General features: G+C 37.8%; 1 protein-coding gene across 9 annotated transcripts in view; it reads left to right on the top strand.

Annotated features, from left to right (window-relative positions):
- LOC109406739 (uncharacterized) overlaps nt 1-13352 on the top strand; it is a 40507-nt gene continuing 27155 nt past the window's right edge. For 2 of the 9 annotated variants that reach the window (XM_029877189.2, XM_062858926.1), the window contains exons 1-2: nt 18-156; nt 566-1215. In XM_029877189.2, the coding sequence (XP_029733049.2) occupies nt 1060-1215 (156 nt within the window). In that variant the 5' untranslated portion in view covers nt 18-156; nt 566-1059. Of the gene's footprint in view, nt 157-565; nt 1216-13352 lie in introns of all 9 variants that reach the window. The other 7 variants (XM_062858929.1, XM_029877187.2, XM_062858930.1 and 4 more) reach the window with 7 other exon arrangements.

Genomic DNA, 13352 nt, shown 5'->3' with positions numbered 1-13352 from the left:
CTTTTAGTTATATCCTATATGCAGGACATGCGCTTATCGTCATGCGAAGAGTAAAATCTTTTTCCTCGTTCGTTCGTGCGAAATAAAATGTGTCTGTCGAGTGAAGAAAATTAAAATTTGTTTTGAAAAGTGCACTAATTTCGGTCGCAAAATAAGGTGTTTATTAAGCTTGTGGCAGAAGAACCTGTGCTGATGTTATTAGTTACTAAAATGGCTTTGAAATGCATGTTTTAACGAAAAGTTTGCAACTGTTTGGACGCCTACCATTGGTTTTCATGAGCTCTGGAATTACGGAATGGATTAATGTGTTGGAAATCGTGTGGAAGTGCTCTAACTAGTTTGAATAATTATGCATAGGAAAATTGTGTTGCAATGTATGAAAACTATTTAGGGAACTTCAAAACAGTTGCAAATTATGTCCTTACTCTGCGCTCTCCATCTTGGATCAAACTTTTCAATATTTCGTAACGGTTTGAGTTTCTATTCTTTCTATATATCGATTTACGTTCATTAATTAGCCTGAATGACTCAAGATGTTCACCTTCTTCTCAATCGGATGGTATAGATATTTGCGTTAGAAATCGGGAAGCTTTTTACCATGTGCTGAGGGATATCTATCGATTTTCTTTCTGTTGCATGTGGAAATAGCATGGATTACATCGTAATCTATGTACACTTGATTTAAGGTGGTTGATAAAAAAAAGTGTTTGATAAAAAAGTACCATAGTATTGCGATGGGAAAATGTGCGGATATCTCAACTATTTGACGGAAATGTTGATTCAGGATGAAAGTGGAACAGGTCACCAAGATATGACCTATTAAACCAGCACTTTTGTTGTGATAACAGTGTTTGAAGATGATACATAAGCAGCAACCAGACAATATTCCCCCCACATAATATCGAGCTGCAAACGCCTCTTCCGTTGACCTCCTAATAATTACCGTAGCAGACCTGAAAATAGGTTGCACCCGACTATTATAGGATAGGGGCATATCGTCGTTACATAAATATAGTGTGCGAAATAGCTGCGGGAAAACAATCGAACGAAACTACCGCTATGGATAACGCTAATGGAGACCGAAAGCACCAAAACCCAACGATACTCCCTCCCGATCATGTATCATCACCCTCACACCCAACCAGAAAGCAAAAGCGACTTGGTCCCGCGCCGATTGCATCAATTGAGGATACGACCCACGAAGATAAGCATAGAGTGCGTATTAATGTTTTGTTTGTTCTATGGAATAGAAAAAAGTTGCTTTTAGACTACACAAAAAATCCCCAGCGGAAAACAGTTTCAGGGATGAAATTGTAGAAACACTGCGCATAAAAACACACAAAAAACATTTAGCTTACATACTTGTGTTCAACGTGTTGTCCAACCATAGTGTGCGTTGAGTTTGATTTTGTAGACTAGAGTTATATATGTAGCGAAGTTGTTGCTTTATTAAAAAAAAAAGTTGTAGAAAAAGCTGGATTCATAAAAACAAAATAATGACAGTCAAAATACTATGTTCAACCATGCATCTTTATTCTTCCAAGAAATTTAAATTTAATTTGAACAGCACGTAAGTTGACGTACGTTTTATTGAAAGAATGAGTTTTCTTAAGAATACGTACGGTTTGGGTCAAAAAATGACCCTAATGCCAAAGGAGGGTTAACAGTGAATATATGAATAGTATCTTCATATGAGATATATTATTTATTCAATTAAACACATATTTTTATTGAAAATAATAGGTAGTTAACTATGTGTCCATAATGGTAAATATAAAAGAGTATCGAATGAATGAATATACAGGGGATGGCCAAAATGTTTGGGATAGGCAAGTTGTTTTCTCCCACAAAAAAATTCAACATGCTATAACTTTTCATAGAGTACATCAAAAAATCTCAAATTTTGACTGTTTGTCAACCTATTATATGTGCATCATTGGTACAAATTTGGGCCTGATTGATTAATATTTCGCAAAGTTAGAACCGTTCGGGTAAAACACTATTTTTTTGACAACTAATTTTCGAACTGTCATGTCTCGGAAACCAGTGTACCGAAGTGAACGATTTTTTAACGTTTATCAACAATATATTGATACTTAATACGACGTTATAAAATGTAATATTTCCTCACGGCGAATTAAGTTATACCGGGTTTCAATGTTTACCCATATAGAGAAAAACAAATCAAATTTACAATAACACACAAAAATTATCAAATATGTTCTTCCTTCATTCTAAATAGGCTCTAATATATCTGACTAGAGATAATTTGAGAACAGAAGTGGAAAATATTTGGATATCAACACTATTTTTTAACATTGATGTAAAAAAATTACATTTTTTCGAGAAAAACCCCAAAAAGTGTCAATCCATGATAACTTTTTTCAACGTTTAAAAAGTACCTATGTTTTAATAGTTTGTAAAGCATTTACATATTGTTAGTGTACGTTCAAAATTTCATTTAATTCGGTTCACTGGTTTCCGAGATATGACAGCTCAAAAATGAGTTGTCTGAAAAATAGTGTTTTACCCGAACGGTTCTAACTTCGCGAAAGATTAATCAATCGAGCCCAAATTTGTACCATTGATGCACATATAATAGGTTGACAAACAGTCAAAATTTGAGATTTTTTGATGCGCTCTATGAAAAGTTATAGCATGTTCAACTTTTTTGTGAGAGAAAAAAAGTTGCCTATCCCAAACATTTTGGCCATCCCCTGTATATATATATCTGTCATATATCTAGGAGAAAAATGACCTACTGTAATCGTTTTTTCAGATCACAGTTTCAACCACAACCCAACATGGGTTCGCTTGCGCTGCAATTTGTTTGACGTTTGTTTGTTTACACATTTTCCGCCAATCCAGTTTCAATCCAGGTTAAAAAAGAAAAACGGCATAAGGCCTGGCCTTTTTCCACACAGTTGTTCTTTTTGCCGGAGTAAATTTGCAGGTTACAAATATATCCGTCAACCGCAGCACAAACCCAAATTTTAATCCCATATTTTCCAGGTTTGCTAGGGATGTACACCTTGAACAAACATCTTCCTATACGCAAAAATAAAAATCATAACTTGAAAGAGCTTTTTATATAGATATATACAGGGGATAGACAAAATGATCGGGACAGGCAAAATTTTCACTTTTCAAAAAATGTTCAATTAGCTGTAACTTTTCGAAAAGTGCATCAAATATTCTCAAATTTTTACTGTAAGTTCTTCAACTAGGTGTGTATCAGTGGACAAAATTTGGAAAAAATCGGAGAATTCTTCACGAAGTTATAAAGATTTTTGAAAATGATAAAATTATCCGATAGCCAACTTTGAGCTGTTATATCTCCGGATTCAATTAACCGAATGTAATGAAATTTTGACCATTAATGACTTATATAATGAACTATGAAAAACCATCGACTTAACTTAATATTCTTAACACGGAAGAAAATTATAACGATTAGATTATTTTTCTAATAAAACACCAAATTATCCAAAACATCAACATCGTTTCAAAATTCAAGATGCAAATTATAGTTCATTTAGTTTCTCTCTAATTGACTTATATATAAATGCGTTTTGTAGGGAAGTAACAACATAGCCGCCAATAAATTAAAAAATTAATGGGATGCATATTAAAAATAGACCAAATAACTAAAAAATCGTGAAAAAAATAAAATCGCTATAACTTTTTCGCTTGTTAAAAATTTTAAGTTAAGCCAAATGTTTTCCAGAGTTCATTATATAAGTCATGAATGGTCAAAATTTCATTGCAATCGGTTCATTGAATCCGGAGGTATAACAGCTCAAAGTTGGCTATCGGATAATTTTATCTTTTTCAAAAATCTTTATAACTTCGTGAATAATTGTCCGATCTTTTCCAAATTTTGTCCACTGATTCACAACTAGTTAAAATTTGAGAATATTCGATGCACTTTTCGAAAAGTTACAGTTAGTTGAACATTTTTCGGAAAGTGAAAATTTTGCCTGTCCCGATCATTTTGTCTATCCCCTATATATATAAATATGTATATTATATACCTCTGAATAAACACAGCCTTTCATCCACAGTTAGAACCTTAGGTGGGATGTAATTTCGTTGACAATAGGCTCCAAAAGGCCTATCTCAATTTCTGCATAATTCGATCAAGCATTGATTAAAACGACATGTTTACTCATTTTTTAAGTATTCCTATTAGGTAAAACCCATAAAATATATTTTCAAAAATTTTAAGATTTTTGGCAACACTCCTTGTTTAGCACTCAATTTTGGGTAAATTTTGTTTACCGTGTATGTCAAACAGGAACATTTCTGGAGCTCGATTTAAATAGGTCGTATGTGCTTTTGTCGATATAAAATTCGATCAGTTTATTTTAGTTATTGTATCAATATGGAAGATATTTTTGAGACTTTTAATGATGGAAAGGAAAGCTTATTTTGTGAGGATTCTGCTGTATGTATCAACTTTGTTAAATTTCAACGGTTTTCGCTAGAATAAGTAAATCCAACTGATCTAATTTTTAATCGACAAAAGCACATACGACCTATTCAAATCGACCTCCAGATTTGTTGTCAAAAGTGAGCCAATGTGATGTCTTTTGCAACACGCCGTTTCACTTTCGTTACGTCAAGGTTGAGCTCGAATGTCAAACAAGACCTGCTTATAAATATTTTATTTTCGATTTATTAACTATTCTGTCACTGTTTAAGTTCGGAAAAAATACCATTGAGATCAGAAAAGCATGCTCTTTCGTATTATGCAGCAAAACCGGGAAAATATTTTTCATATTAGGACCTATTAGGACCCTATTTTAAACAAATAGATCAGTAACTATTTTGATTGGTTCAAGTTTGTCCCCGGAAGCCTGGATTCTTTCAGCGCGGGTTGTTTTGTCATCAAACCGAAGACAATCATAAATTAATTTGAAGCGCCGTTGTTCCATGCAGTATGAATAAAAGTCGATTCTCAACGGTTTGTGGCTACTCCATAATTGTTCGATGCTCATATGATTTTGCTTGTTACGATCGGTGGCAATGAGTATTGCAATGAAGCTCCACCTCTCGTTCACTGTAATTGGCCTCCATACTTCCTTCCTGTTTTTCTTTTCAAAATAGTTTTTCCCATAAATATTGGTGCACCGAACGATTTCTTTGATCATATCTACTGTGATGAACTGCTCAAACATTTCTCTTGGTGTTTTCAAATTTACCATATGAGAAGCAGGTCCAACACTTGTTTCGTCGAATTTTCCGCTGGTTGTACGATTCGGTTTGGGTTTACAGGTCCACTTCATGCCGTCTTTCCCGCAATACACATGAGAGGCAGTTTCAGTACTTCAGGAGATGTAAACTGTAATTTCTTTTCCATAATATTGTCGCAATCTTACCTTTCATAATCATCATCTGTTTCCCCTGAGCTGCTGTCGAGATCGGATATCGTACAATCTGACACATCACCGTCATCTTCATCGCTAAGTTCGAATTCGTCCTCAGTACCACTCATTTTGTATGATTTGCACGAAATATGAATACGAGATTTACGCGAAATGGCTGTCAATAGGTGAATTCAGATGACCCTCAATCACGGGGGTGAATCTTCATCACGAAAAGAGCCGCTCGTTCAACTGCTGCACACTAGCGAACCTGGTGGTGGAAAGCAAGCTTTTTTGTACAGCGAGCATAGGGCGGGAGCGAGGCACGCTTTGATGGTTTTTTATTTCTTCAAGGAAATTCATTCCAATCTAGTTTTCCAAGTGAAAATTTTTCGACTTCCACCTCTAAACTTCAAATTTGTTCGAAGATACACATCTGTTCTGTGCCTCAATTGTAGAGGCGCTAAGTGAGATAAGGTGAAAATCGTTTGTTTACATCAAAAATTCAATTTTTCGTTTTCAAAATTAACTCATATTTTGCCTTGGTGGTTGCTATTTTCCATTGGTAATGGCTTCTATTATCATCAATCTTGACGCCCACGGCGACAGACACTGGATTGACCAGCTAACAAAAAATCCGGAAGATTGCCTGCCGGAGGCATAGCAAGAGCTCCTCAAATTAATCACATTGTTGTTCGTAAGTACCTACCGGATCTAAGCGCATCTGAAAAAGAATTAGATTTTCTTTTCAAAAAGTGCTCGTTTGTTTCTCTACGATGTGGAATTCGATATGAAAAAGTGAAAAAAGTGCAGTTTTCCTATGCTGCGCAATGGCAAATTTTGGCGAAGCCCCTCTTTTCATAGGTTACTCATTCCTGCCACCAGATGCGGAGGGATCGTTAGCTTCCGTTGGATTTACCTATTACAATTCAAACTTATGATCAATATCTTCCTGTCAGATTTCAAGCACATCCGCCGAACGATTTCACAAACACTATTACAATTTTGTGTTGTGACATGATTCTGTTTTATTCAGTCATTTTTCGTATAGTTCTAATACTGGTGCACAATAGTATCCACAATGCCAAGTTTACTAAAAGATGTCAATTCAACATTTTGTTGAAAGCATCGATATCTTATTGTGTATTTGTGAGGAACGCTTTGTTTACATCTGATCGTATTTATATGACTAGTATGTACCATATTTGTCAATGCTAATCGAACACATGTTGCAGATTATATTATGCAAAACCGCATATTACTGCTCAATAGACTTTTTGTTTATTTTTGAAATTTGTACATCTTTTGAAAAAAAAAATCATAACAAACTACTTTCAATTCAGCGACTGTGTTTATCTAAAAATCATGAAAAAATATAAAACTGTATTTGTATCAATTTGTATCGTGTTACTGCTAAATAATGTTATGCCATATCAACAAAAATACAACAGTTACCTGAATTTTCCCTGCCATTCCCTACCAGCAACATGGTTCACAATAACTCTGTTAGATATCTACTTCTTCTTTAGGATCACAAAAACAATAATGGATTTTCCTTCAACGTAATATTTGTTCAACCAATTAGTCATTCGGCCAAATATCCAGAACTCCAAGACATTTTGCAAACATTACAATATCGTACAACCTCAAAAAGATTTTCTCATTGTTTTGCAAAGTATCATAAATAACAATGACCAAAAACCGCGAACATATATTGCATGGCAACTGCGATACACAGATCGAAAAAAGAGTGTAAAATTCTGCATATGATGCATATATTTGGAGCGTGGGATATCACAGAAGTTTACATGACATATCAAGTAAAAGTCATAAAAAATCATGTAAATTTCCATTATATGTCATGTAAATCTGCATGACTCTGAATGTTTGAATGACATATAACACAAATTTACATGATATATCATGTAAACCATCATAACACTAATTTACATGACTAAAATGAAGTTTACATGACGTGTAAATCTCATTATTTTTATCTGTGTAGATTCTATAGAACATAGAAGCCGTAGACTCAAAGACATTTTGTGGTCCCTACTATGTCTAACAGCCTTGCGAAAGACTTGTCTTTCGAGGAAGATTGAGTAGCACCGTGAATATCAGCTAACAAATACGTAGATTGAATGGCGATTGATGTAGAATATGTAGACCTCCTGAGCTATAGATTATGTAGAATCCTGAGCTTCACGATATCTTGCTAACTTTACAATGTTGTACAACTTCAAACAGATTTTTTCGTTCCATTGTGACAGATAGTACGATGGATTACAACGACCATAAACCGTCAGCGAAGATTGATTGTGCAGGTTTTTGTTGTGCAGATGTCACTGTGACTTACATTTAACAAATAAATACTTGCTTGCTAGAAGTAAGCCACAGGAACTATTGCACAACATAAACCTGCGCCGCCGTGACTTCTCGTCGGAATATGGAGTACCCTGGATATCAGTGGAAAATAACCACAATCGAAGATTGAATGACAAATTATGTTGATTCAGAAGACCTGGTAAATTCTGAACTGCTGGATATTTTACAATAAACACAGTGGTAGATTGAGTAGTGGTTGATGTAGATTCTGCAGACCTTGTCAATGGTGAACTCCAGGACATTTTGTAAACCTTACAATGTCGTACGACCTCAGAAAAGACTTCTCGCTGGATTACGGATCACCATGGATATCAGCGGACAGTAACCGCAAACGTAGATTGATTGGCAATTGAGGTAGATTGTGTAGAACTTGAAAGTCCTGAACTCCAGGACATTTTGAAAACCTTACAATGTCGTACGACTTCAGAAAGGACTTCTCGTTGCATTTTGGAGCACCATGGATATCAACGAACAGTAACCGCAAACGTAGATTGAATGGCAATGGAGGTAGATTCTGTAGAACTTGAAAGTTGTGATCTCCAGGACATTTTGTAAACCTTACAATGTCATACGACCTCAGATAGGACTTCTCGTTGCATTTCGGAGCACCATGGATACCAGCGGACAATAACCGCAAACGTAGATTGACTGGTGACTGTGGTAGATCTAGAGGTCGTAACTCCAGGATAGTTTGGATATCATAGAACATCCAAACAGCAAGAAGATAGTTGCCATACATAGTTGACAACAACCTGGTTATCATAATTTGCGATATCACAACATCAAAATATGTTTTCAATTTTCTTTCAGATTTTGCTCGGGAAAGGTGATCTACCCATGCTACGGGCTCCGTTAAAGATCGAGCATCTTTTAAACCCCCTCAACCATTCATTCATCAGCACGGGTCGCCTGACACCTTGGATTGGGGTTACCTGTTTGGTGGACTTTTACCCCCGGAACAGGTGGTCCGTAGCATTCCGTAGTGCTATTCTAAGCTGGCAGCTACACGGGCAAAATGAAGACTTACCAGGATGATATTTCAGGCCAAACATTTCAATAGGTCCTATCTGCATTTGAGAGGCTCTCTTTGTTCTCCTTCTCTTTCAATTATTGCAATGTAATGGTACATTTTTCAACTATTTTTGCAGTACAAATCAAAAGACGATTGTTTTGACCATCGTTCAATGCAAGGAGATAATCAAAATACAAATAAACAGCTGAGATATTAACGAAAGAGAGGGAAACCAAAGAGAGCCTCTCTTCTGCAGATTGGACCTTTAGACATGTTTGGCCTGATTTTTAAATGTAGTACAACATAACTAGTATTGTTTGTAAATCACACAACTCATGCTTGATTTTTTTTCGGCGGTGAGTTTGGCGAATCAAGAATCGCACGAGAAACAACTCAACCATGAGATTTGCGAATTTAAGTTTTTACCAATAGAAAACTGTAGAAAACTTGCGCGCCTTTACCTTTTGACAGCTCTCTATTTTGTGGCAAAGAAGGTGCAATGAAGTGAAAAGTAACTGTAGTAGCTTTTATGGTGTATTGGGCAGCAATTCTCTCACAGAGCTGTTGGTGATAGAATGAGAAAATCAGCTGATCAGAGGTGGTTCCTCGGGTTATGTGGGGATCGATCCACTAAAACTCATTCTCTCTCATCCTTTCCTTCCGGTACGTCCGTTAGCGATGACTTCGAAAAGGGGAGGGGGTACATGAGTCTAGACTGGGTCAACAAAGTCGAGTTTTTGGATCAAAGCTTATTCGATGCCTTTCAGCGTCCAAAAACTGTGCAAAATTTGGGAGCGACCGGTTGTATCTCCGTATTCCGCATTGAGATTGAAATTAGTATGGAAATTAGTATGAAAATATGTGCATTTTTGCATTTTTCTCATATTTTTTTTGTCTAAAACGATCTAACTAATCAATCACGTTGAAGTATAGTCTAGGATATGTCGCAAAATTTGCCAAAGACTACAAAGTGATCCGACACTTGTGAAAAAACAAATACCACAGACAAACAGACGTAACACCTAGAGCAATTTTCGTGAAAATCCATCGCCCATCCACACTACAGTGACGATTCGTTCGTTGAGAGCTCGTTAGTTGGGCTGTCTCGATGGTTGAATGTTCACTGGTTGGGGCAAAACCCAACTGAAAAGCACTGTCAATGTCAAAATAGATGTCAAAACGAGTTTGACTTTGACCGCCGTCGCATCACAGCTCCTGTATACAGAACTTTTGCGCAAGTATGTGAGTGTTACATTTTTTTTGTCTCAAGAGCTAACTTATGTGTCTCTGACAGAATTTGGGCCGCTGAATCAGAATCCGGGCTCAGATTTGCTCCAGCACGTCTCAATTTTGAGTTGTACCCCAATTTATAGGTCGAAGTATGCGATTTTTGGCTTTTTGATTGTAATCCATTAAGTATGGAAATATTTTTTTTTTTGAGCAATCGAAGGGTAAATTGGTGAATTAACATCTAAATTAATGACTCATGCAAAATATTTCGTTTTACCAAATCGAATTTGGTAGATTTAAGCATTTTATGTTAGAGGGCAAACTTTCATGCAACTTTTAGAGGGTGATTTGGGTATGTGAAATATCGTACCTATACACCGAAATTTTGGAAATGCTACCAGCACAAAAATTCAGCAAAATAAATTGCTGAATTTCAGCAACATTTTTTCTGAATCTCAGCACAACGATGCTGATCAACTGTCAAAATTTCAGGAGGGTTAAGAAAGTTGGAGAATAATTGCTGATACTCAGTAATTCGCATTGCTAAATGCAATTAGCACAAAAACTAAATCAAAAAAGTTTGCTGAATACCGGCAAAAAAATAAAATTGCAGTGTTACAACATAAATCGCTCAAAACTATCAAATCTGATTTTGTAAAACTAAATATTGTGCATAAGTCGTTAATTTAGATGTTAATTGACTAATTGACCCTTTGATTGCCCAAAAATATTTTCATGCTTAATGTTTTTTAATTTTTTTAAATTTTTTTTTTTGTGTATTTTTACGTTTGCTAATTTTTCACTCTTCATGCTTAATGGCTTGCAGTCAAAAAAGGCCAAAATCGTATAGTTTACCCTATAAATAGAGGTATAGCCCAAAATTGTGACGTGTTGGAGCAAATCCGCCCCGGATTCGGATTCAGCGGCCCAAAATCCTTCGTAGACACATAAGTTTGCTCTTGAGACATACCAATAGTTAATTTTTGTTTTACAATGTAAACGTTCCACCAGCTACCGCCCTAAGTTGTCCTCCCTCCCCTAGAAGCTTCAGTCCTGGCTAGTTCTGTAGACTGCACGTTGGATTCAAGCTTCCGGATGGGAAGGAGGGCCAACTCAACTGGCTGTTGGTCGGCCCGCCATTTTCTCTGTATTTCAAGAACGATTCGGGAGACCGTGGAATCCCACTTGTCTGCCTCCGTACACATCCTTTCAACAATGTTGTACGGAGTGATATCTCTACCGCATATTTCCTGCATACTCGACCTTTGCTCCACGAAATGTGGGCATTCAAAGAGCACGTGCTCATCGCTCTAAACTTAGTCTGCGCATTCCGAAGACGCGGGGAGCCTGCATGTCCGAATCTGTGCAGATACCGCCTAAAGCACTGATGGCTTGACAGAAATTGTGTCAAGTGAAAATTCACCTCGCCATGTGGCCTGCTTGTCCATTTAGATACGCTCGGTATAAGGCTGTGTGTTCATCTACTCTTGTTGCAGGAATCCCATTCCCTCTGTCACTTCAGCATAGACGATGATCTGGCGATCCGCTTCGCGCCTTTTATGCTGCGTTGCTCGAAGCACTCTTCATCCTCTGCCACCATTAGTGCTATGGGTATCATGCCCACTAGCACACATAGGGCCTATCCATAAACTACGTAGACTCTTAGGGGGGAGGGGGGAGTCTGGCCAAAGTCTACGCTCCATACAAATTTCGAAAATTTTGTTTGGACAAAAGTCTACGAGGGGGGAGGGGGGGGGGGTCTGCGATGGCCCAAAAAAAGTCTACGTAGTTTATGGACAGCGCCATATCGCGTATTTTGAGACCGTGCGGTATGCGCTGGCCGGTGACAACCCTTAGGCACATCAGCCTGTGGGTACACTTGAGTCGTTTCACGTTTCGATTGACCACCATACCATAGTATGGAGACCGCTACTGTAGTGAGCAGCTTACGCTTACTCGAGGCTATTGCCGAGCTATTTGACATTACCTTTGACAATACCATTATCGCCATGCTTGGCCTTTTGCAGGCATATTCCAACGTATCTAAATACCAAGGTAAGAGATTCCTGCAAATGTCAATAACGAGACTCACCAACACAACTGCGTTAGTTATGAAAAGTTGATGTTTTTACTCTAAAATGTTATTATTTCAGCAAAGTTTGTGAAGTTTATTAGTTTGAATGTTTCTAAATGCTGAAAAAATATGTTTAAAACAAATAAAAAAAATGTCACCGATTTTCAAATGGCGATATTTCCTGTTTTATTGGATGGAGGCAATTACAGCGGTTAGCGGCGTCAGTCGTTTAGGTGTCTGGTAAGCCTCGGAGTGTGGGTTCGATTCCCGGTCCAGTCGGGGAAAAATTTTCGTCAAACGGGAATTTCTCCACTGGGCCACTGGGTGTTTTATGTGTTGTCCATTGTCGAATGTTAGTAATGTTCAGTCTGTAGAGGCCGTAAGGTCGAAGACGGTGTAATTGTCTTTTGTCTTTTAATTTCCAGGATGCTGGCACTACTGCTCTCTCCCTCTATTTCCCACTTTCTCAGCTTACCTGTCCTTTCACGTTTGCGGGCTCTTTGTCTGCAACAATCCATCACACCTGTCCTCCACGTGTCCTGGACTGTGCGTGATGGCGGTACGCAGGCCTTCGTACAGCTTCCTGGTGCTGGCGTACGCGATGGCGGCGCACGGTACTTTACACCACTATAAGCGATGGCAACGTCCTCCGGGTTTGGGTGGCTTGGGGTGGCACCGCACGCGTTCCTGAATCCCCTACGCGTCTTGGTTCTGCCGATGTGGTTACGGATCGGCCTTCGGCAAGTTCTGTGCCGGAACGCACGCAGATGGACACGGAGACGAGGACCATTTCATCCCATAAAAAAAAACCCAAGATTAAATATAGATTTTAAACCGCACATATTCTAAATCCAGTGGTCCAAAAATGCGGTTCTATCGAATAAAATTTGAAGTACATTCAATTTTCATAATATTATAAAAATCAAAATAAAATCTACTTCGGCGACTACTTTTGGTCGCAGCCAAAGATACGAGCGAGATAGTCGGCTAAGGCAACAGACCTGGTTTTCAAATTTTTCATCATAGTGATCTTTGATATTTCATGAAAAAAGTTGACCACGTGGTCGGGTGATGTGATGACTGCTGTGATTGCACGTGGTATTTGCACTGCGATTGAATTTCTTCCGTCTTCCAAGGCCTGGAAAAGTAGTCGCCATAAATGTGTTTTTCATGCAACGCACAATACTTTCCTTTGGACATAGCGTGCGCCGCCCCTCATGGCCGCCCAATGGGTGGCAACCAGTCCCTCTGGTGGTGGGTTTTACAACTACGGTGTGTAGTTTAA

Source organism: Aedes albopictus, chromosome 3 (assembly GCF_035046485.1).
Source record: "Aedes albopictus strain Foshan chromosome 3, AalbF5, whole genome shotgun sequence".
NCBI classification, from domain to species: domain Eukaryota; kingdom Metazoa; phylum Arthropoda; class Insecta; order Diptera; family Culicidae; genus Aedes; species Aedes albopictus.
This window is presented reverse-complemented; position numbering and strand designations above follow the sequence as displayed.